This window comes from Tinamus guttatus, unplaced genomic scaffold, assembly GCF_059628265.1.
Source record: "Tinamus guttatus ecotype Peru unplaced genomic scaffold, ASM5962826v1 Tinamus_guttatus_pri_ptg000459l, whole genome shotgun sequence".
Classification (NCBI taxonomy): domain Eukaryota; kingdom Metazoa; phylum Chordata; class Aves; order Tinamiformes; family Tinamidae; genus Tinamus; species Tinamus guttatus.
The window spans coordinates 10283330-10304302 of NW_028288993.1; the positions used below are offsets into that span (position 1 = coordinate 10283330).

The following is a 20973-nucleotide window of genomic DNA, read 5'->3' on the forward strand; positions in this document are numbered from 1 at the left end:
ATGAGAAAAGAGACAATTTTTAAGCATCATAGTTGGGAGGAGGTAGAGGATTTAATTTCTTACCCAAACGTAACATTCGGCTTGTGCAACCTAACTGCAGAATAATGAGGGAAAAAAGGCAAAAGAAAACTGTGATGGTTGGGATTTTGCCTCTAGGTTCTGGGGGCGGAAGGAGAATAATGCTGTAAAGCAGCTGTGCTTTGCATCACACACGTGCGGAGGTTCAGATGGTTCCAGAGGTCCAAATCTCGTCCCCGCTGTGTCAGCATGTCCCACGTGTGCCAGGGGTGAGATGGTGATGGCAGCAGCTGTGGACGGGGAGGCCAGCGCTGTCCCAGACTGCTGAGAAGACTCAAATGGCCATCGGCCTACGTGGTGCCCAGCCGCATCCTCACTCTGAATCCCTAAGCCATGCGCCTCAGCCCTTTGCGTTTTAGAAGTCTTCCTTTCGAAAGCTGAACAGAAGAAAAAGCGGGTCTGATTAGTGAAACAGGTCTTAGATGCCACCCAGAAACAGTCGGGATCATCCATCCTCAGCGACTTCAGGTACTTTGTTGTCTGCTGAGCAGTGCGAGGCAATTTGGGCTTTCTGCGGTTCCCAAAGGGATGACTCTGTTTCTGGGGTCTTAATTGGCCCTCGTGGTAGCCGTAGCATTTCAATAAAAAAGCCCTAATTGGTCCTAGGGAATGTTTTTTCTGCCTCCCTTGCCAGAACAGTGTGAGCAAGTATGTTAGCAAGATCCTCTGGGGAGAGGCGCTGTCATGTTCTTCTTCAGCAGATACGTAGATGCCTATTTTTGCTGTGGTTGTCATTTGAAGCCATGTACCAGCTGCAAATTTTTTTATATCTGTATCTGTTTCTAAATGGGATTAAGAAACTCCAAGACTTTAGTGTTATTTTAATGGATTCTCCCAAAGGAATTTCCTGGACCGTCAAACTATACCCCTGCCCAATGGGAGCTGGAGCATTGTGGAGAAAAAGAAATTTTCTGGTTATTGTTCCCAGACAGTGATTTTTGTCCCCGTTATTTACGGACAATGGGTCTAGCAAGTGTAGTGCTGTCGGTCTGCGTAATTTAAACAATCTCAAGTCATTACTCTCGTGTGGTATTGAAGTAGGCTGCTCTTACAGCATAAATACATTGCAATGATGCACCAAGGAGCTTCACTGCGAAACGAAAGCGTGTCAGCCCTTGTAATCATTCTCTAATATATTTAGATTGAGGGGTTGAACCGTAAGCTATAATCAGTGGTAAACAAGATAAGACTATCGCTATAATCTATTTTAAAAAGCTAGGACAATGCCTGGATCGCCTGTTGTCACCATGCAGCCTGCCCTGTTTTTACCGTTCTCTGCAATACAATCACTTTACTCAGAGCAGAGCAGGGCAATGCAGAGGTGTGGAGTAGTGTTGGTGTAGGTAATGCTCTTCTCACTGTTCTTCTGAGTCGTATTGCAAAATACCTGGACAACACAATAATATTACATTTTCTGATTGCCAGAACAGGTCTTCTGCTGGGGTCAAGCCCAGCACCACAAAAGTTGTCTCAGTTCAGCTTCTGTGGAGGATGGCGGTACCCTTTGAGCTTCAGCTATGCCTTGCAGTGCTTTAAGGGAGTAGGTGCAAAGGGTTTCTGGGCATGGACGCAGCCTGTGTGTCCTCCTGCCCCAGCGTGAGCCCTTGCCCTGCAACCACTGGGAAACCGCGCGGTTGTTTTCAGCCAGGTGTTCAGAGATCAAGATAAGTTCAAGCATTCGGCCTTGTGCAAATTTCAACCTGAGAGGCCTCCTTTCTCCTTGTTCTCCTTACACATGCCTCTTAGGAGTTGACCGGTAGACACCCAGTGCTCTGTGGACCACAGGTTTTAAACTGTTTTCTTCTGTAGCTGCAAACTTCATTGCTGCATGTTAACCTATTGAATATTGAAGCTATGAACACAGATACACCTTGGAGAGGTTCAGGTGTGGCCTGCAGAAAACTATTAAACCCAAATCATCTTGTAAACACAGCATAACTGAGGCTTGGTGAAGAGCTTTCGGTGATTGGGAGAAGTGTGATCAGGAGCTCCTGAGGCTGACAACTGGCCAGTCAGACTAGGATGGGAATGCCGCTAATCTTCCTTGCAGAAATCCTTGCCCTGACAGGAGCAGATTTGGGAAACATGGGATGTGTGCAGACTTCAGCACTATCACCCTGTTGTTCACAAAGTGAACGCTCAACTCCTGCAGCTCTTCTGAGCCTCCCAGATTGGGGGGTTCTGTTGTCAGCAGTGATAATTCCTCTTCTGAGCTAAGAGATTAATTTAGTCACCTGGTCCCATTGAGCTGTGCCAGGATGATTTGCTGTGCCTGGGCTTTGCAAGGATGATGTCTGTGCCGGGAGCCAAGAGGCTTCCGCGGTGGGAAAGGGGATGGAAAACCTGAGGCTGATCCACCTGGCTGGAAGGCTTTGTGTTTACAGCCGTTCTTGTGCTGTTGTGAAGGGCAGATGATAAATGGGGTGAGACCAGCCCCATGTTGGAGTGACATTCATGGGAATTATTCATCCTGTGAGGTCATGTGTTGTGTCCCATGCTATGTCGCTGTGCCAAGAGATTTATTTTAATAGAAGCCTTTAAGTAACTGGCGTTCTTGCTAATCATGGTGCATCTGCTTCTCTGGGTTCCCTGTTATGAGTAATTTAATGCTATTACTTTAGCTGGAAGGGATCTGTGTCACCATCTGTCCTGGAAAGCTATTGATGGGGCTGTGCAGAACATCCAGTGTCATTGGCGGGGGAGAGGGAGTTCTAAAGGGATGACTGGATTTCCCATTGTAATACAATATAAGACGGTTTACTGTGATTACAGCTTAGATAACTTGTATATAAAGGCTGTTAGCTATGCTCTGATTTCATTGAGGACCATTCCTCAGATATTTGTGGAGGGAGAAGATGATGTTATCAGCTAGTTCCAGATAATAGCATGGCTGAGGTGCTAGAGAAAAGCTCCCTTTTGTAGGGTCATGGCTCTGCAAAGCTGAAACCTGAAAGAGTGACCCTAAAATGGCTGCACATCTGCCACCCCTGGCAATCAGACACCCTTAGAGAGGACTTCTCAAGCCAAATGTTTTCCTAATCAACGACTAGTTTTTAATTGTTGTTTACAGACCGCTTCCCTGGCACGAGCCCCCTCCGCGCTCCAGCTGAGCCACCGGAGACGTGGAGAGGTTGCACAGTTGAAAAGCAGTTTGCTCCTCACTTCCCTAAGTGCTAGGGCCACCTACATGCAGAGTGTCATTAGGTTGCACAGCACCACTAATGTGCAGAGTGTCAGCCTGGCCTGCCAAGGCCTGCCAGGCTTGCTGAGGTAGTCTTTTTTTTTTTTCTTGAGAAAATGTATTTACTTTTTATTTTTATGACAAGTTCACCCTCTAACGTGATGGGTTGAGCCCTTCCTGACCCTCGCACGGCTGCGCTGCCATCTCTGCAGGTACTGGGCAAGTGTGAGGGTGGTCGGGGCTAAAAATGGCTAAGAAAATGGCCTAAGAAAAAGCAGATCCGTGGGCTTGGGGTCCAGTGCAGGGAGCAGGGATGCTTCATGTCCTTAGATGGGCCGTATTAACCAGGCCATGGATCATAACAGGTCCGATTTGTGGAGAGATCGTAGCCCAGAGACCAACCTCGAGTGCTGGCCCTGCAGCTTTGCAGGTGGGTCAAATTGGGGAAAAACTCCTGCTTCCCAGAGAGCTCAGGGAAGATGAGCCAGAAGATGCTGTTGGCTTGTATCTAGGAAAGGAAACGCATGGAACTGTTTCCAGGGAGAAGCCTAGAGGGATTTTTCCTCCTGTTTCAGGTCATGGCTCTAAAAGCAGGTTGAATCTTCAAGATTTTTCTTTCCTGATGCAAGACGAGTGTTTGTAAATCAGTGGCTGCTGTGTGTTCTGGCCAGGCTTGGCACAGTCCTAGGAGATGCTGAGACCACTCATCCCTAGGGATTTCTCTGGATGCTGAAGGACTCCTAACTGTGTTTGGTTCAGAACCAGGGCAGTTAGACCCGGAGTCGCTGGTGATCATGCGATGTAGGAGGGTAGTTGGAAATCCAGCTGCTCTCCAGTCCTGCATGTGGTCATTTGGCCCAAAGTGAATCCATATTTCCTTATAATTCCCCTGCACTCCTGCCATATAATAAAACTCTGAATTTTTGTAATTTGTTTCCAGATGTTGGGCTGTTTTTCTGTCTGACCCATTTGCTCTGCCTGCTGGTCTGCTGCCTTTTCAGAGACCTTTGAATTAACCAGATTTTGGGGTCATCAAGATTATTTAGTGTTATTGTCATAAATATTTGTACAAGACTTGGCCAGTGTTTATACAAGAGCTGAAAGACAGTAATTTTTTTGAAGAGGTTGTGTGTTTAAATGAATTGCCAGTTGAATGTTTGGTATAAACTTTAGAAAAAGTGCTTCTCTTGCTGTAGCATTGCAATTTATGGAGTGGGAGAAGAACTGAATATTTAGATTTGTCAGTTGTTTAGATTTTCCAGTTACTGCTGTTTAAACTTAAAATCACTTGAGAGTTATTTAGAAGTAAATATCCCGCTTTTTAAATAGTTGTGTTGCTTATCGTCCTGCCCCCAGAAGAAGAGCTGATTTCTTGCATCATATTAATCACTTCGTGTTAAACCACATTTTCCTTGGTGTTGTTTGTATGGAAAAAACAGAGTTGTTGTTGCGTTACTTTTTGCAGTTGATTCTTGCAGTAGTTTCCAATGTGTTCTTAATTGCCACGGTATTGTCCTCTCAAACACGACGAGTACATTGAAAATACCAAGAATATGAATCTGTTGTTTGGAAATAGTGACTGTTAGTGTATTGTATCTGCTGAAATGTGTTAGAAATGAATAAAAACGAATCAATGAATATTTGGATTGTCTCTAGCTCTTAGAAGCAGAATTTTGGGGTGATTTTTATTTTTTTTGGAAGGAATTTTTGCTGATCTTTTCCATGAGGGCCAATACTGCAAATAAGCCAAAATATGGAGGCTGCCAGAGAGTGCTGTGTGCAGTCTGGCAAACTTGGGCTATTTCTTCTAAATGTCTTAATTAGCAGAGCGGAGTCTTCAATCTGTTCTCGGAGAGTTGCTGCCTGGCCAGACCACGAGCAGCAGACCCCCAAATCCTGTGATTTTAGGTCACAGGACACAATCTTTAGGACTGTGGGTGTTGCACTGAGCCTGCACTTGATTCTTCGTGCTCATCTTATACCACAAGGATGTACCAAGGGTGACAAACTCCCCTTGGCTGTGACAGCCACTGCCGTGGCAGCCTCTTGTGCTGTTGTGTTCAGAGCCTGCGTAGCCTGTGATGGGAGCGGGAATTGAGGTGTTATTGGGCCTCTGTTTTAAACCATCTCTTAGTTTTAGAGGTGTTGAGAGGTTCAGATGAGCTGCTAAGTCTCTCCCAGTTCTTCTCTCTAGCTTTGGTGATCGTAGTGCCCTGGTGATGGTGCTGCTCCAGTTCTGCACAGCACTGGTGATTGTGTAAAATTATGCTCAACAGAAGTCCTGGAAACCATCTCCATGTCCCATACTCCAATATCTAGGTATTTACCGTGCATTGGAAGCAATAACTGTGGTGATATGTCTTGCCTTTCAGAAAAAGAGCAGAGAGGAGACATGTGGGGAAGGCAGTGGAGTGGAGATCCTGGAGAACAGGCCCTACATGGACGGCCCCGGAGGCAACGGGCAGTACACGCACAAAGTTTACCACATTGGTATGCACATACCCAGCTGGTTTCGGTCCATACTGCCCAAGGCAGCGCTGCGAGTTGAGGAGGAATCTTGGAACGCGTATCCTTACACGAGGACAAGGTAACGCTTGTCGCAACATCCCGAAACGTTCCTCTGCTTTAGAGGCTTTGGTGTCACTTTGTGCAACAGCGACGTCTTTTACATCTTCAGTATCATCCTTTAGAGCAATTGTGGGGTCAAGTCCTAAAATTCCTACCAGTGTTCAAATCCCAGGAGTGTGAGCGTTGCCTGAGCTGCCTGTGCAAGTACTTCAGAGGGGTGGCTGGTTGCTCTGAGATGTGAGCTGTTTTGCTGATCAGAGCGTGGGAAATCTCAAATAGTTTTTCTATTTAGTCTTGTACCCTGCACTGCATGTTCTACTTAACGTTGCAGGTGTCTAGCAGCTTGGTGAAACTGGATTTAAATGTGCGTGGTGATGGGAAGGTTGTCAAGTTGAACACTGTCAAGTAAAGTAAGATTCGTTGCTCTAGAGAAAGTATGGGGTGAGAGAAACCTTAAAAGAATGTAAAATGTGGAAAGTTTTCTCATGTTTTCTGGTTTGTTCTGGGGATTTTCTAACTAGCATTTAGCTGGAAAATAATAAACCTGCAACCTGCAGCCTTTACAATGAGAAGGAGAGAGTTCCTTGGAGCTCTCTGGGACCTCCTTATTTCAGCTGATCTCGTCTGGGAAGGCTTCAGATATCTTGGAATAAAGTCTGGGATCTCACTCCATGCCCGTTACTTCGGTTTAGAGCATTTGCTTTATTCCAGGCTTACCAGGCTGATGTTACTGTCATCTTTCATAACAAAAAGGCTGTAATGAAAGTGCTGATTTCCTCAGAAATCTAGAAAAGTTTCAGAGTTTTGTTTTTGCTGGCCTCTGCTTATGCTGTTAGTTTGGGGAAGGGCAGAAAGCGTGTGACTGCACAAGCGGTTGCTCACAACTGTAAGTAACGGAGCTGTCCAATTTTCATGTGATCCAAGCCAATTTCTGTCTGGTTTTTTAGTCCTCTTGAAATGCCCAGTAAGCTGGGCAGGAAATCCAGCTCTGCCTAGAATCAGTCTGGGCTCTTTCATTTCCACAAATTCTTGGCGAGAGCTCAGGTTTCTCCTGCCTGAGGTGCATTCCCAGAGCATCCCCATGTTCATACCTGTGTCCTATCTTACTAGGACTTAACTTGCTAATGTAGCAGACCTGAATGCCATCTCCTTGCTGAAAACCGCTGCTCTAAAAGCGGCGTGTCCTCGTAGTCATCTCCTGGAGGAGATGCTGTCAAACCGAGTTGCTGTTTTTTTGTCAGTGTCTCTGCAAATTGAGACCATTTGCTTTTCCCCTCGGGCTTTCTCCTGCCAGCGCTTGCTGTTGCCAGCTGAGAAGCTGTTTCTGGGCCTGCGTGGATGCCCCGTGCCCAGGAGCTGCATGGGGTGTGTTGGCTCCATCTCTCCTGCGATCCGTGTGACGCCCCGTGGAGAACAGGCTCCTTTATTGCTCTGTGCTTGGGGTTTTATAAAGCAGAGCCACTGCGCCAAAGCCACATGTCCGACAAAAGCTCCTGCCTTAAGAAGTTATTACAGAAATGTTGGCTTCTTTTTGTAATCCATATAGGTGGTATTTTCAATCTCTCTGAAGTAAAGCATGAGTAAAGGCTGGCTTGGATTTGAGGCTGGTTTTAGACCTCCTAGGCGGTGTTTTCTGTGCTTGGGGAGCCAGCAGGATTTACTCTAAGCTGCACTGTTCTCTCTTTCAGGTATACGTGTCCTTTTGTGGAGAAATTCTCTATTGATATCGAGACCTACTACAAAACTGACCCAGGAGAAGACACCAATGTGTTCAATCTTTCTCCTGCGGAGAAAAGACAGACCATTCTCGGTGAATAGCCTCTTTCCTTTAGCTTGTTTTCCTTTATTCTGCTTTTGGTTTGCTGTGTAAAAGATCTTTCCTGGCGTGTCCCATGACTTCCCCCCACCATTAGTGGACAGAGGTCCATGAACCTTAAATACTTCAGGATTAAACAGGGGGGAGAGGCAAAAGAGAACATCTTGTAAGAGGGCAGAAATGGCCCATGTCATGGCAGCTTCTGGCCTTGCTGTCCCTTGTGGCCCGTGCGGTGGCATTTGCAGGAATGCTGACAATTATCATCCCACTGAATTAAAACATCTCTTGCTCGTGGAGCTGCTGGGACTCGGCTATTCCCGGAGCTCCGTCCGTAGCGCGGAGCGCGTGCGTGGGGCCTGCGGAAGGACACCTAGCGGCTGCTCTGCCCCTTGGGCTCTGCTGCCTGACACAGGATGCGCGATGCAATTTACTTGACTTAAACCTCTTTATTTTGAACCCCAGTTGGTTTTTGTCCCCATTGCTGTGTGTGTCTGATCAGGCTCCCCATCCTGAACCCCCTCTCACCTTTAACCAGGCTGGAGTCAGGCTGCCTAAGAGCTGCCCTCTCATGGGCAGTGGGATCCTGCCCCTCGGTGCAGATGCTGGATGTTTTCACTGCGGCTTGCGGGCGGGTTGCAGGTCTTTCAAATGTCTTCATTCACTCTGCTCCTTTGCGTTCTCCACTCCTACATGGGCAATTGTTGTTAATGAGGACAACTTGGAGTTTATACTAAAGAGGGTAGCAAATACAACAGTGCAACAGCAGCAGTAAGCTCCCCTGATGTGCTCCAAAGATAAGGAGTTCAGCGGGTAGCATCTTTTCCATTACAGCACTACAAAAAGCAGATGTGCTTTAACTGTCTCAGATGAGGCAGAGCTGTAAGCACTGGGAGTGAGAGCAGAAAAGCCGAAAGATGGGGTGTGCAAAAGACGTTTATGGAGCTGGGAATCTGGGTGCTGTGGACCTGCTGTCACTGTGGGCAAAAATATCTGTTTGAAGCAAAGCATCTCTTTTCTGGAGCCATGTGACTAAGTTCCCCTGGCAGAGTTGATCACTGCCCAGGAGCAATAGATAAACAATCTAAATATCAGTTGTTTAACTGTAAGCAGAAAGAAACTAAATTGCTGCAATGTTTCTAGTACTTACTAAAATGGCATCAACTTCTGAAAAATGATATTTTCTTCCTCTGTTCAAGTAAAGGGAGTATTTAACTATTTCTCTTCTCTTTTTGTAGATCCTATTGATATTGTTAAAGATCCTATCCCTCCACATGAATACAAAGCTGAGGAGGATCCCAAACTGTATAAATCAGTGAAGACTAAAAGAGGACCCCTCTCCGAAGACTGGATTGAAGAATACAAGAACAACCCTGGGAAATACCCAATCATGTGTGCATATAAACTTTGTAAAGTCGAGTTCAGATACTGGGGAATGCAGTCCAAAATCGAGCGGTTTATCCATGATGTTGGTGAGCATTTGTAGTCTTGCAAGGTTCACTGTCAACTGCTTAATATTGGTTCTGAATTGAAACTCGCAGGTGAGGTACGCGCGATGTAACGCATCACAGGACGTGTCTGCAAGGAGATTTGTGGGCCAGGCTGCCCTGCTACATACAGAAAAAGTCATGTTGTTCTCTCATCTCTGTATGTGGGAGTCCGGATCATGTGTAGGCCATGTAGAAATAGATGCAGGTCCTGTAGGCAAAAGGCAGGCAAAATCTTGCCTTTTTTTAGGTAAGGATTTGTCTGTTTAATATTTATCCAGTTATTTTTCAAAATCTGCCACTTATTTTTGGACAAAATCCTCAAGGGCTGCCTAAAGAAATGAGCTACATCTACAGTCCTCCTTGTGCAGAGTTCAGGAGGGGGCTCTGTGGAACCCTGTGCCGCGGCGGGTGGGTGCTCCCATGCACACACACATATCCCTGCCCTCCCCGTTGTTCTGTCCGTGGCTCTTAACCCCGCTGTGCTCATAACCCGCCGTGGTGAGTGAACACTTTGATGGATGCATCGCTCTTAGGTCAAGTGCTTTTAAGGAGGTGGCTGCTGTTTGTGTCCCAGGAGTAACTAAGTGGAGACCGCGTGAGTCGGAGCAGTGGGAGCAGCGCCGGCAGTAATTTGTTCTTTGCAGAAAATCTATAACACAACTGCTGTAGTTTCAGTGAGCCTTGCCACTGGAGACGGGATCTGTGGCCAAGTGGAAAACTTAAGGAATGTTTCTTTGAATGGTTTCCATCTTAAAAAATGGTTTTCTGTGGACACAAACATGATGAAGAAGGCGCCAGCTTGTCGTATGCGTGAAGGATGCTGGCTAGTTTCTGTACACAGTGAATTCCCCTGTGTCAGTTCTACAGCTCTCCTTTTCTCCATGCAAAGCTGCTTTGCAGCACTTGGTGTTAGAGGAAGTAAATGGTCTTATAGCTCCTTTCAGTCATACCGTGCTCCTGAGAGCTAATGTGGAAACCACTGATAGAGCAGTGGAGCAAGGCATACCCCGTTCTCTGAAGAGTCCCAGGTTGCGCTCTCGGAGCTCTTTTGGTTTTACTTTGCCTGCAGATGGGGGTTTTTACCTGTTACAGACTCTGTAACAAGTGGCTGTCTGCAATGAGCTCCCTCGGTGTTTCAGTGACGTGGGTTAACTCAGTGTATTCTGCAAAACATGGGGGCAGAATAACAACTCTGTTGTAGCTGCTAAATTAAAAAGGAAACATGTGACTCTTCCAGTTGTTAGGAGGTGTTTGGCATAGATTAAACTGTGGTCCCTTAGAAATGCTGCTTTTGTATTTCATAAAAGATTGCCTGCCATTTTCCTCTTGATTGAGGCTTTGTGGAGAGCCAACCAGTTCATTGTCTGCCTTTCAAAAGCTTTTCCACTCTGTTATAATGATGGCAAATAATGTCTTTCAATGTGGTTAAGATGCATAAAATCAGAAAAGTCTTCAAGGAGAGACAAAGTGGAATGACTGAAGAGTGAAAGCAAAAACTGCAGGTACCCACAGAATGTGTGTAGCCTTTACCTTGCAACACAGTGGCTGTGGACAAGCAACAACTGGGTGGAAAAATACCAGAGCCAAAGCACGAAAGACAACTGGGTATGAGGATGTTGAGGTTAGATATGTGCTACCACACAAGCTTGTAGACTGTCCCCTGCTTTGTGCCTTGCAAAACGAGGTGGTGGGCACAGGTGCCACATGTGTCCCAGTCTCCCAGCCCCTCCTGGGCGCTTCTGCCCTCGTTCCTCTGTGCCCAGCCCTGGCAAAGCTGCTTCTTGGGGAATGGGCTCTCCATGTGCAGGGCCCTCGAGCCAGCAAGAAAAAAAAGGCACGATGAGCAGCATCCAAACTAGGGGGGAGCTGGCCTTTGCTGGGGCACGGGTTGGAGATGTGCTTCAAAGAAAAAAAACTTGCGAATTAAGTGACGGATGGGTTGTAATATGTGGAAGGGCTACTGAGTGTGGAGGGAGTAACTCTGGGGGATGGTGTTGAAAGGTTCTCTCTCTTGCTGAGTGTAAGAGCCATTTTTTTCTGATGACTAATTGGACAGTTACTCAGTGCTTTGACAGCCTGAGACACAGACTGAAATTGTGGGCTATTAGTCTACTTGGCTGTAATATTTGTGTGCTTTTTTACTCCTTTTCCATAGAATTTAAGTTTAATTGGACTGGCACTGCATAATGTTCTGCTCCCACTCACTTCCTAATGCTGCACATGGGCTATGACTCTTTTGTTGCTAAACAAATGTGTTGACTGTGTACGGGGCACTGATTATACCCTGCGACAACGTGCGTTCCCATCCCGATAGCCAGCACTCAGCCTGAGCCAATGCCCAAATTGTTGCTCAGGGTCGATGGAATCACTTTGGAAAGTTCTTTTGCCTCAACTTTTGCTTCACTTAAGCGCCTTAATGAGCAAGTTCATCCACTTGGCGCTGTCCCTTGGGGTCTGAACGTGCAGTCTTGGCTTTTCCAGCCCGCAGGTAGCACGATGTGGCTGTGACACAGGCTTCACGTCGCAAGTGGTCTGAGCAAGAGGAAGGAGCGGGCAGCCAGCGGACGTACCTGCAGGCTACGTATGGGCAGATGCCTTCAGCCCAGGAGGGCTGTAGTAATGAGGTGGGATCTGCTGTGACTGTCAAGGAAATAGTGTCACACCGGGAAAATCAGACATCCTTTGCCCGCTGCCAGGCAATTGCATGTTATAATCTGCTTCTGGGTATATAAAGCAACTTTTTGGCTACCCGTAGATCATGCGGAGTTGACTGAGGTTTGGGGCTTCGTTCTTTTTTGTGCGTGCGTTGAGTTTCTGCCAGAGTTACTATTTTAATTTAAAACCAAAAGACCGACCCAGAAGGGTAGACAAAAGCTTTTCAAATTTACTCGAGAGCCCTCCCGGCCCCGGCTCCCGGCCCTCTGCCCCTCTGTGCAGGCAGAGCCGTCACCTGGGTCGGTGCTCGGGGCCGAGCGCGGCTGCAGTGCGGAGCCACAAGGCGACTGATTTCAGTGTTTGTGCCCTGCTAGACTCCTTGCGGACGAGTTTTCCGCAGAGCACAGCAGGAAATGCTGTAATTAAATCAACGCAAAGACCGTGCGCGCGTGGGGCTTCTCTGCTCTCTAAACCAAAGCGTTGCGCGTGCTAGAGAAGTAATAAAATCTTGTTCGCTGCTGTTATTACTGAAATCAGCTGGCGCCTGCCTCCTTAGAAAAATCCCGCTCCTGTGCCCCTTCCTGGGACAGTTACGGCAAGAGGAACGCTTCCTTGGCTTCCGATGCGATGGGAGTTCTGTCCTCATTTCGAAGCTCTGCGGGATGTCAATCATGACGGGAGGTGAAGAGGCTAAAACATTCTCTGGCGGTTCTGCAAAAACAGTAATCAGGAGGGGGAAATAGCTCTGAATCCGGCTAAGCTCGAGCGGAGCGACGCTGCCGGGGACCCTCGTTCTGCACCTGGAGGTCAGAGCCTGCTGCCTCAAACGTCCGTCTGGGACCTGGAGCTGCTTTTTGGAAAGCCAGGCAGTGAAATACATGAAAAATGGATAAATTTAATCTTACTGTGCAAGCGAAGTTCAGGTTGAGCTGATTCATCGTGTTGGCTGCTGGTCCCAATACTCGTTTTCCTCCGCATAGGATGATATTTTGTGGCGGGTGATGCATGGATTGTGGTATTAGGGACTAACCGAGGTGCAGAACAGCAGATAAATGGCCTGGAAAGAGAAAAAATATATATACACACACACACACACGTACAGTACCGCACCTGCCAGCATTGCAGTGCAGGATGTTTCTGCTGCAAGCTTCTTGTGACTCCGTAATCCCAATGACACCAATTCCCACTGCTGCTTTTGGCATGTCCTTCAACCCATCCCTGCCTCAGTTTCCCCAGAGTTACTGGGGCAGCCATAGCCTTTGATTTTTCCATAAGGGCTCCTGAGGATTTGCTTGTCGATATTTATAGAAGCTTTTAAAAGAGCCATTAATGCTCCGTGCTCCTATCAGTAATAAATACCTGCTTGGAGCTTTGACCTGCCATGAGCTTTTCAGCAGTAATATTGGCTGGAAATTGTGAGTGATTATCCTGTTTTAAAGTCTTAGTGGTATGACGATGGTAGCCAACACTTTTAACTCTTGGAAGAAAGTTTCTTTTGCCTGGTCACAAGCATTGTGTGTGTTGATGATTATTCTTTTCAGGGATGTGATATCTTGAAATTGTATTTTAAATTGGTTTTATGGCATTCATTTTTCTCATGCAGCAGCAGAAAGGGACCGTATCTCTAAAATAAAGTGTCCATCTTCCTTCCTCTGCTTCCCATCCCATTATCTCAAGAGCTTATATTTGTGAGACCATTTTGCAGATAAATAGAAAACGAGTGCAGGTTTCCAGGGATGGGAGAGGTTTTAGTCATCTCAGCACTGCTGCCACATTAGCAGCCTCTTGGCTGTGCAGTGTCCCTGAAGAAACCACTTGAAACTCTCCTGGACAAAAGAAGGTTAGGTCTGGGGTCTTTGTTTCTTTTCTTGTTTGTTTTGCTGGCACCGTTCTTGACTTTGAAGATTGGGTCCAAATGTCCCTACTTCTCTCGACATTGATGGGGTTGGGACATCAGGGCACTGCACAGCTCCTTTGTTCTTGGTAGAGCAGGCTGTCCCCAAACAAAATCCTGGATTGGAAATTAGGAAGTCGCTCCCGCAGTGGAAAGCAGTTGCAGAAGAATAATTTTGGTGCGCGTCTGGTTGGCAAGAAGGGGATGCCCTAGACCAGTTTGCCATCCAGTGGTTGCTGCATGAAGGTCCTACTTTGCAGATGCCACCACAGTGTCACTAACTCCACTGCACTCAATGCCACACTCGATGCCTTGAGGTTTAGGGGATGGAAACGCTTAATGTTTGCAACATTTTGGCGCGTTGGTGACGGGGACGTTCTGGCTTTGCAGGCTTGCGGAAGGTCATGGTCCGTGCCCATCGGCAGGCCTGGTGCTGGCAGGACGAGTGGTACGGGCTCACCATCGAGGATATCCGGCAGCTGGAGAAGGAGGCGCAGCTGATGCTGGCTCAGAAGATGGCCCAGTTCTGCAGCGAAAACGACAGCGAGCAGCACGGAGCCAAGGACGCTGCTGGCGAGAAGGATGTTGAAGCTGACGCCGTTTCGCCTGTTGACGCAGAGGATGTTGCTAGTAACAGCGAAACGGCGTCCGGGAGGTCCCTCACCAAGCAGTGGTCCACCTCTTCCAAGTCCTCACGCTCTTCAAAGAGAGGAGGTAAGCTGGGACACGGTGACTTGCTCCTCTGGGAGCTGGGGGGAGGTTGTGCGTTTTGGTGTTGCGAGCATGCCTGATGGCTGTCCTTGTGGGACAAGGCATTTTGCTCCAGCAAGACCCTTGTAATGCCCGTTCAAGAGGCCTTCTCTGGTGCTGGTGCAGGCTCCGTCTTCTCAGATGCCCTGTTGCAGGGGATGTGTTGAGCTGTCCACGGGTGTGACTCATGCTCTTTGGCTGTGGGGAAATGCTCCTACGTGCCGATCATGCCAAGCGCTGCCGTTAGGCTGCCTGGGTGCTGCAGTCCAGCTCGTGCAGCTCCATCCCCATCAGCTCCTGGGGACAAGGAGGAGTCACCACGCTCCAAAGAGAGCCATGGCCAAGGGCTTCGCTGGTGGCTACCTGCTCTGGTTCTGCAGAAAGAGGGCTTGAGGTCTCAGCAGGTTCCCTCAAGTGCGGGAAGCTTTGCCATCCTTCATACACACGAAAGATTGCACATGGACTCGCAGCTTTTCCTTTTCCACTCCAGCACTGACTTCATCCCAGGGTGACCGGGAAATGAACAGCAGTTTTACCTTGCAGTGATTCAGTGGAGTGAGCCCCAGGGAAGAACCTAGTAGTCACTTTATAAATAATTACATAAATATGAAAGCCCCAGGATCTTACAGCGCTGGGCCCAGGCTTTGTGGTGCCCTGGGCACCTCCTGGGCAGCCCGTGGAAGCCTCCTTGGAAGCTGCCGTTTTCCCACCTTTCAGGATTTTACTTGGAGGTTTTCTCGGGTAGCGAAAGCTGAGTTTCTTTCAAATTGCAGATTGCTTCAGCTTTTAGAGAGGAGAAAAAAAAAAACTAATGAAAGAAATGAATTGTGATGTGCTGGGAAGTACGTCACGCAGATATTTTAATCCTTCTTCGTGCTGGCTGTAAGAAATGGCAGCGCATTAGCATGCGGAGGCGAGCAGGGCTGCTCGGCCTCCCCGCAGCCGCGGCTCCCGGGGAGCTCAGCCTCTCGAAACCGCCCGAGCGAGACCTCTGCTGCTGGCAGGACCCTTGTCACCACCCCATATGTTATTTTACGCTCTATTTTTAGCATCCATTATGCGAGTGCCTTGACGTCAGCACAGCACCGAGGACGGGGCTCGGCTCCGCCAGCCTCCCCGCTCGCCGTCCCCGCGGGGCGGCCGGGGCCTCGCGAGCCCCGGTGCGGAGCTGCGGTTAGGTGACGGCGCAGCGTCCCCGGAGCCCTCCCACGTGCCAGCACGGAGTCACAAAAGCGTTTTTCTTGCATGCTGAATGCCGCGGCCACGCTAGCGTGAAGCCGCTTGTACAGCCGTCCTAGTAACCAGAGCCTTTCCGTGTCTTTCCGTATGCTAAGCGCGGGTTTGTGAGGCTCCGGGGGTTTTGCGGCGCGGGGCGGCTGCAGCGACGGCTCCGCGGCGCGGCCGCGGTCCCGAGGAGCGGAGAGCCCGTCTCCCTCGGCAGCGCTCGCTCCAGCAGCCTCCGTGCGGCGACACGGTCAGCGAGAGGCGTTGAGGCTGGCCCGGGGCTGAGCCACAGCTGGCAAAACTAACGCCGTAAAACACTCCTATGGCACAGGGAGCGGCGGAGTGGGAAGGAAGGGGCAGCAGGGAGGGCTGAGAGACGAGCAGGACCCCGAGGGCTCGCCGGGATCTTCCTCGCTGCCGCAGGACAGCTGCTGCCGCGGCTCCCGACGAAGCCGGGGAGAGCATGTTGTTTAAATCATTCAAGTTCCGAGCTTAAATAGATCTCTAATCCAATTTGTGTGGAAGCAATTTCCTTGCAGAAAACAGATTATTTCTGCCCAGGCTGCTCTGCTTAGCTGCCCGTCGGAAAGTTGCTGGAGCTGAGGCACGGTGGGTGCGCGGCTGCGAGCGCGCAGAGCTCCCCATCAGCCCTGCTAATTGCAAACTTTAAAACCCAGCTGACTTTGCACATCCTACTAACAATTATAAATAGCTGCCATTCAAAATAGCCTAAGAGTGATACAAACAGCTTGCTTTCATGTAACATCTCGCTGGCAGGTTATAACAACAGTAAACAAACAGGATCTCTAAAGCAGTACACTGACATCACACCCGCATCATCGGGGTTTTGTGTTTTAATATTGCAGCAGTGAATTTTTCATAGGGAGCGCACGACTCTTCCTCCAGCAAAGATCATGTTGGGAACTCTCTGTCTTGCCGGTTTAGCGTATCGCATAAGGCTTTTCTGCTTTCTCCAGCAAGTCCCTCACGCCATAGCATCTCGGAGTGGAGGATGCAGAGCATTGCCAGAGACTCGGATGACAGCTCGGACGATGAATTCTTCGATGCACATGGTATGTGGAAGCTGAACCACCAGCGTTTGCTTTCTGAAGCGCTGCGGGGAGAGAAAAGAAAGCCCGGGGTGGGGGAGACTTCTTGCTTTGTCTGAAATCTGCTCCTTTCTAACTGAGATATGTGCAGCCTGGGTGCAGCTTCTTCAGGCATTCCCAGCATCTCCCAGCACACCCTTAGATTTCACGCAGCGATGTTCGGGGCTCAGGATGAACTGTCTGAAGTGATCTTAGTGTCTGGAGATGTATTTTATTTGGTGCAAAGTGGTGGGTAAAATCCATCCATACGAACTGAACTGTGGGTGTGCCTGAATCCTTCAGATTCAGAATGACTGAATTCTTTTTTCTTCTTTTAAGATCAGTAAAAAGCATGATGAATTGCCCTGTCTGGGCCATAGGACACCCCCATTTGCCTTTATTAACTCCTTATTCTCCTGCTGCAAGAAATATGATAGTGCATGCAGTGAGGTACTTCAGGTGCCAAATCTCGTCCATGTGGCTTGCAGAATTCCCAAAGGAATTCGACTTTGGGCTGGGCAAAAGCTCTGGTTTTATTTCCGTGCATGTGCGTGTGGAGATGCTTTGTTTGCCTGCACTCATTTTGTATATTGTACTTGGTGTGTATTTAAGCCTGGAAGGCTCCATCTCTGCTGATGACAGATGGACTCCCCGCTCTGCTTGCAATGCTAATCTAGCCCGGTAGCCCAACACGTTTGGATGAAGTTGGTGACCTTTCTGTTCAATGAAGTTGTTAGAAGATCATGCCCCGTTTTTGTAAAGCAGAATTTCGCCGATGTTCGGCTGAACCGCAGTTCAGGCTCAAGAAACTGGTAGTTTGGCGTTCCAGGAGGGGGCTCGTGCCAAGTGTTCAGGCGTGCATCCCAAATTCCCAGGGAGTGAGAGCAAGCCCGGGGAATGCTGCTGTAGAGCAGTGACTTGCACAATGGCAGAGTAAGTGCTGTGCGTGTGTGCAAGTCGAGGTGATAAATGTGGCTCTTGCCCAGAAAAAGAAGGGCCAACTTGCTTTAAGTGTCTCTGTTTATCAACTCAGGTAGCATCCGCAAGACCTGCGCGTAAGGGATTTATTGTAGCAGGATGCATCCGAGAAAAGAGGAATGAGTCATCGGAATGGCTTCGTTGCTATCCACCCTCTGTCCTGCCTTTTTAACTAGGCGGTAATAAAAATAGAGATAGAGACATTGCCCATTGGGATCCAGGTCCCCGGGGAATCCCTGGAGGGCTCCTAAGGGGCCAGGGAAGGAGAGGTAACCAAACTGAGCCTTGTGCCCCACCGGGTACCTGCAGCTCCTTTGCAATGCTCCAAGGAGCTTGCTGGTAAAATAATAATAATAATAAAAAAGGCAGCTCTGCTTCTGCTAGTACAGAATGTGTCTCTCGATGTACAGATTGTGCTCTGCAATCCACACAGAGGAGCTTGGAAAATCTGCCTAATGGGAAAGGATTTGGGCTTGGGAGTGGGAGCCGTGCTGCGTGCCGCTCTGCACGGGCAGCCCTGGAGACCGGCCCGGCGGTGCTGGGGACGTGCTGACAAATTCAGCAGTGCCCACCCTGTAATAAACACTAATAACAGGAGCAGTGTCCCCATCGCCATGGCTTGTGCAGCAAGAAGGGTTGTAATTACACCTCTCAGGGAAAGAAGTTTAATATTTAGCTGAAGTTGCTGGAGTGCTGCGCGCGGGCACATTCGCCTCGCTCTGAACACGTCGCTCCGCACTCCCTTTTGCAGAGAGAGGGGAATTTGCTCACGTTTTTTTCACACAATTGAAAAACAAAGCAGCATATTGACACCGCGCTCTCCAGGTGCTGTCTTTTATGGTCAAAGTGTTAATAGAAAGTCCTAAAAATAAACTGTCTTTGCTCAGCTCTGTACAGTCCTCTGTACATAGGGGCTTTTAAGCTATGGCTTAGGTTCGCCACAAAGAATAACGCATTTCAAAACCTGTTTGTCACTGATGCTGGGATTCTTCCAACTGATTATTTTATTAGTAACAACACCAGAAAGAGGGAATCCTGGTCCGTGACTCTCAAGATTACAGCTTTTCGATCTCCAAGACATCTGAAATTGCTGTTATTATGATGTTTATAACTCTATTAAATTTACCAAACACTAAATTTTCGGGGTAGAAATACCAGACCTAGAACAATAAATTAATCAGAAAGCGATTAACCTCTCTAACCAAAGATGCATCATCAAATTAAAAAATAACAAACCCAACAGCCCAAACAGAAGGCGCTCCTCCAGGGCTTGGCTTGCCCAGATTTGGATTCCCGTGGGCTCCAAGGTGTCCTGGTGAAGGGTTTATGGACCGGGGCGGCCGTGGGCTGCGGGTGCTGGGCCTTGGTCCGTGCCCGGCGGCTAAAGTGCCATTTGTCATGTGCGTCTTTGGGCCCCTTCTCAGCCCTCGGGAGAGCCTGGATGTCTCTAATAGCCAAACTAGAAACCGCAGGGGCATCTGCTCCTTTTCCTTAGTCTTCTTGGAATGTGATGTTGGGGGGTCCCTTGTTCCCGATGAACACGGTAGGCGGCAGATCCTGGCGCTGTTGGGGCAGGCAGGAAACGAGAGGCGCCCTCCGAGCGAGCCGCTCTCATCTCCAGAGGAAACCGGGCTAAAGATAGCCCCGAGAGTTCCCGTTTCCTCCCCTCCTCGTGCTTTTTTAGGTGGTGGTCCTGTTAATCCAGGGATTTGTATCACAGCTTCCCCATCTCCTGCAGCAGCATCACGGAGCAGGGCTGCGAGGGCGGCCAGCAGGCAGGCGAGCCAAACCTCCAGCTTCCCCCTCAAAATGGGAGCAGAAAAATGCCCGCTTTTGGCTTTATTTTCTCCCACGTGCTAGGATTTCGTTTGTTAACAACATGTTGGTTTACATGCTTTAAATGAACTTCGATTTTTCTGTATGGCAAAAGCCATGGTATCATGCTTTAAAAACATTTGGCTGACTTAAGTCATAATAAGATTACAGAGAATTATGAGGTCTTACTTTTATTTCTAATGCTGTTCTGTACTCTTCTCTGTGTATGTATTTGTGTGATTCTAAAAAAAAAAAAAATCTGTTTTTTAAAGAGGACTTGTCTGACAATGAGGAAATGTTCCCGAAAGAAATAACCAAATGGAGTTCCAATGATCTGATGGATAAAATTGAAACCCCTGAATGCGATGATGTCCAGGGTAAATTTTTTTTTATTTTTTTATTTTTTTAAAAAAGAACTGCATGTGGCATTTTACAGTCTTTCCATGTCATTGTTGCAGCCACATTCAGAAAAAGGTAACACTTGTTATCTTTATCTCACAAAAGGAAAAGCTGAGACAGAGCATAAAAATATCTGTCCGGCGCTGCAGAACAAGCTGCCCGGTGGGAGCTGGGAAGAGGAAGCTCTCGATTTCTCTTTATTTTCCACTTTGGTTCGGCTCTTTTGTGCGACAAACAGGATTCTCTGCTCTAATAATGAAACATTCCAGCTCTGGCTTGAATTACTTGCATTTCTCCCGGCTCTTCTTTTCCTCTTGCTCCTTGCTTTGTTCTCCCCTCTACCTGCCTCGGTTTTATTTTCTGCTCCCCTTTGTGCAAGTTGGAAGGGAAGCCGCCTTGTCCACCCGAGCGTGTGCTGTGTAGCCACGTGCTGGAAAATGACACTTAAGCTTTTGGGAGCCACGTAGCTCCGTGCCGGTGCGGTTCAGCATCACATCAGAGCTCTGCTCCTGCAGCACAGCTCGCCCAGTGCCTTTTGTTTTCTCCACAAACCCAGCATTTCTGACACTTGGGCACCAATATCCCACTGTTGCAGTGACCCAGTATCCTCACTTTTTTTAAAGTGAGCAATGAGAGGCGGCTGCTAGTGCCCTCCGCTTACTAGGGTGATAAGAAATGCTGGGCAGCAGTGAGCCTACATTGTCCGGGCTGCCCAAGAGGGAGGGGAGCAGAGGGCAATTTTGGGGGAATAATGAAGATCTGGGGCTGGGAGGCACTGGCGCAAGCAATGCTGCCATGAAGGATGGTCTTTGCAGTGGGCACGCTGACGTTTCGACCCTCTGTGCTTGCAGGCGACCTGTACCGCGAGCCGTCGGCAGAGTACCGCGTGGCCTCCAGCGTGGAGCGGCTCAGCATCATCGAGGTGAGCGCGGCGGCGCGCTCGCTGCCCGCACCGCGGGCGCTCCGAGGTGCCCCAGCTATTTCAGGGCTGGATTTCAGGGGTTATTTCACCCATTTTTGGACACCGCATAGAAAGTGGG

General features: G+C 48.5%; 1 protein-coding gene across 1 annotated transcript in view; it reads left to right on the plus strand.

Annotated features, from left to right (window-relative positions):
- Positions 1–20973, plus strand: part of PITPNM2 (phosphatidylinositol transfer protein membrane associated 2) — a 94401-nt gene that overhangs the window by 50945 nt on the left and 22483 nt on the right. The window contains 7 exon segments of the mRNA XM_088532539.1: positions 5632–5846; positions 7516–7637; positions 8879–9112; positions 14070–14393; positions 16631–16726; positions 19807–19911; positions 20785–20855. Coding sequence (XP_088388665.1) covers positions 5632–5846; positions 7516–7637; positions 8879–9112; positions 14070–14393; positions 16631–16726; positions 19807–19911; positions 20785–20855 — 1167 coding nt within the window.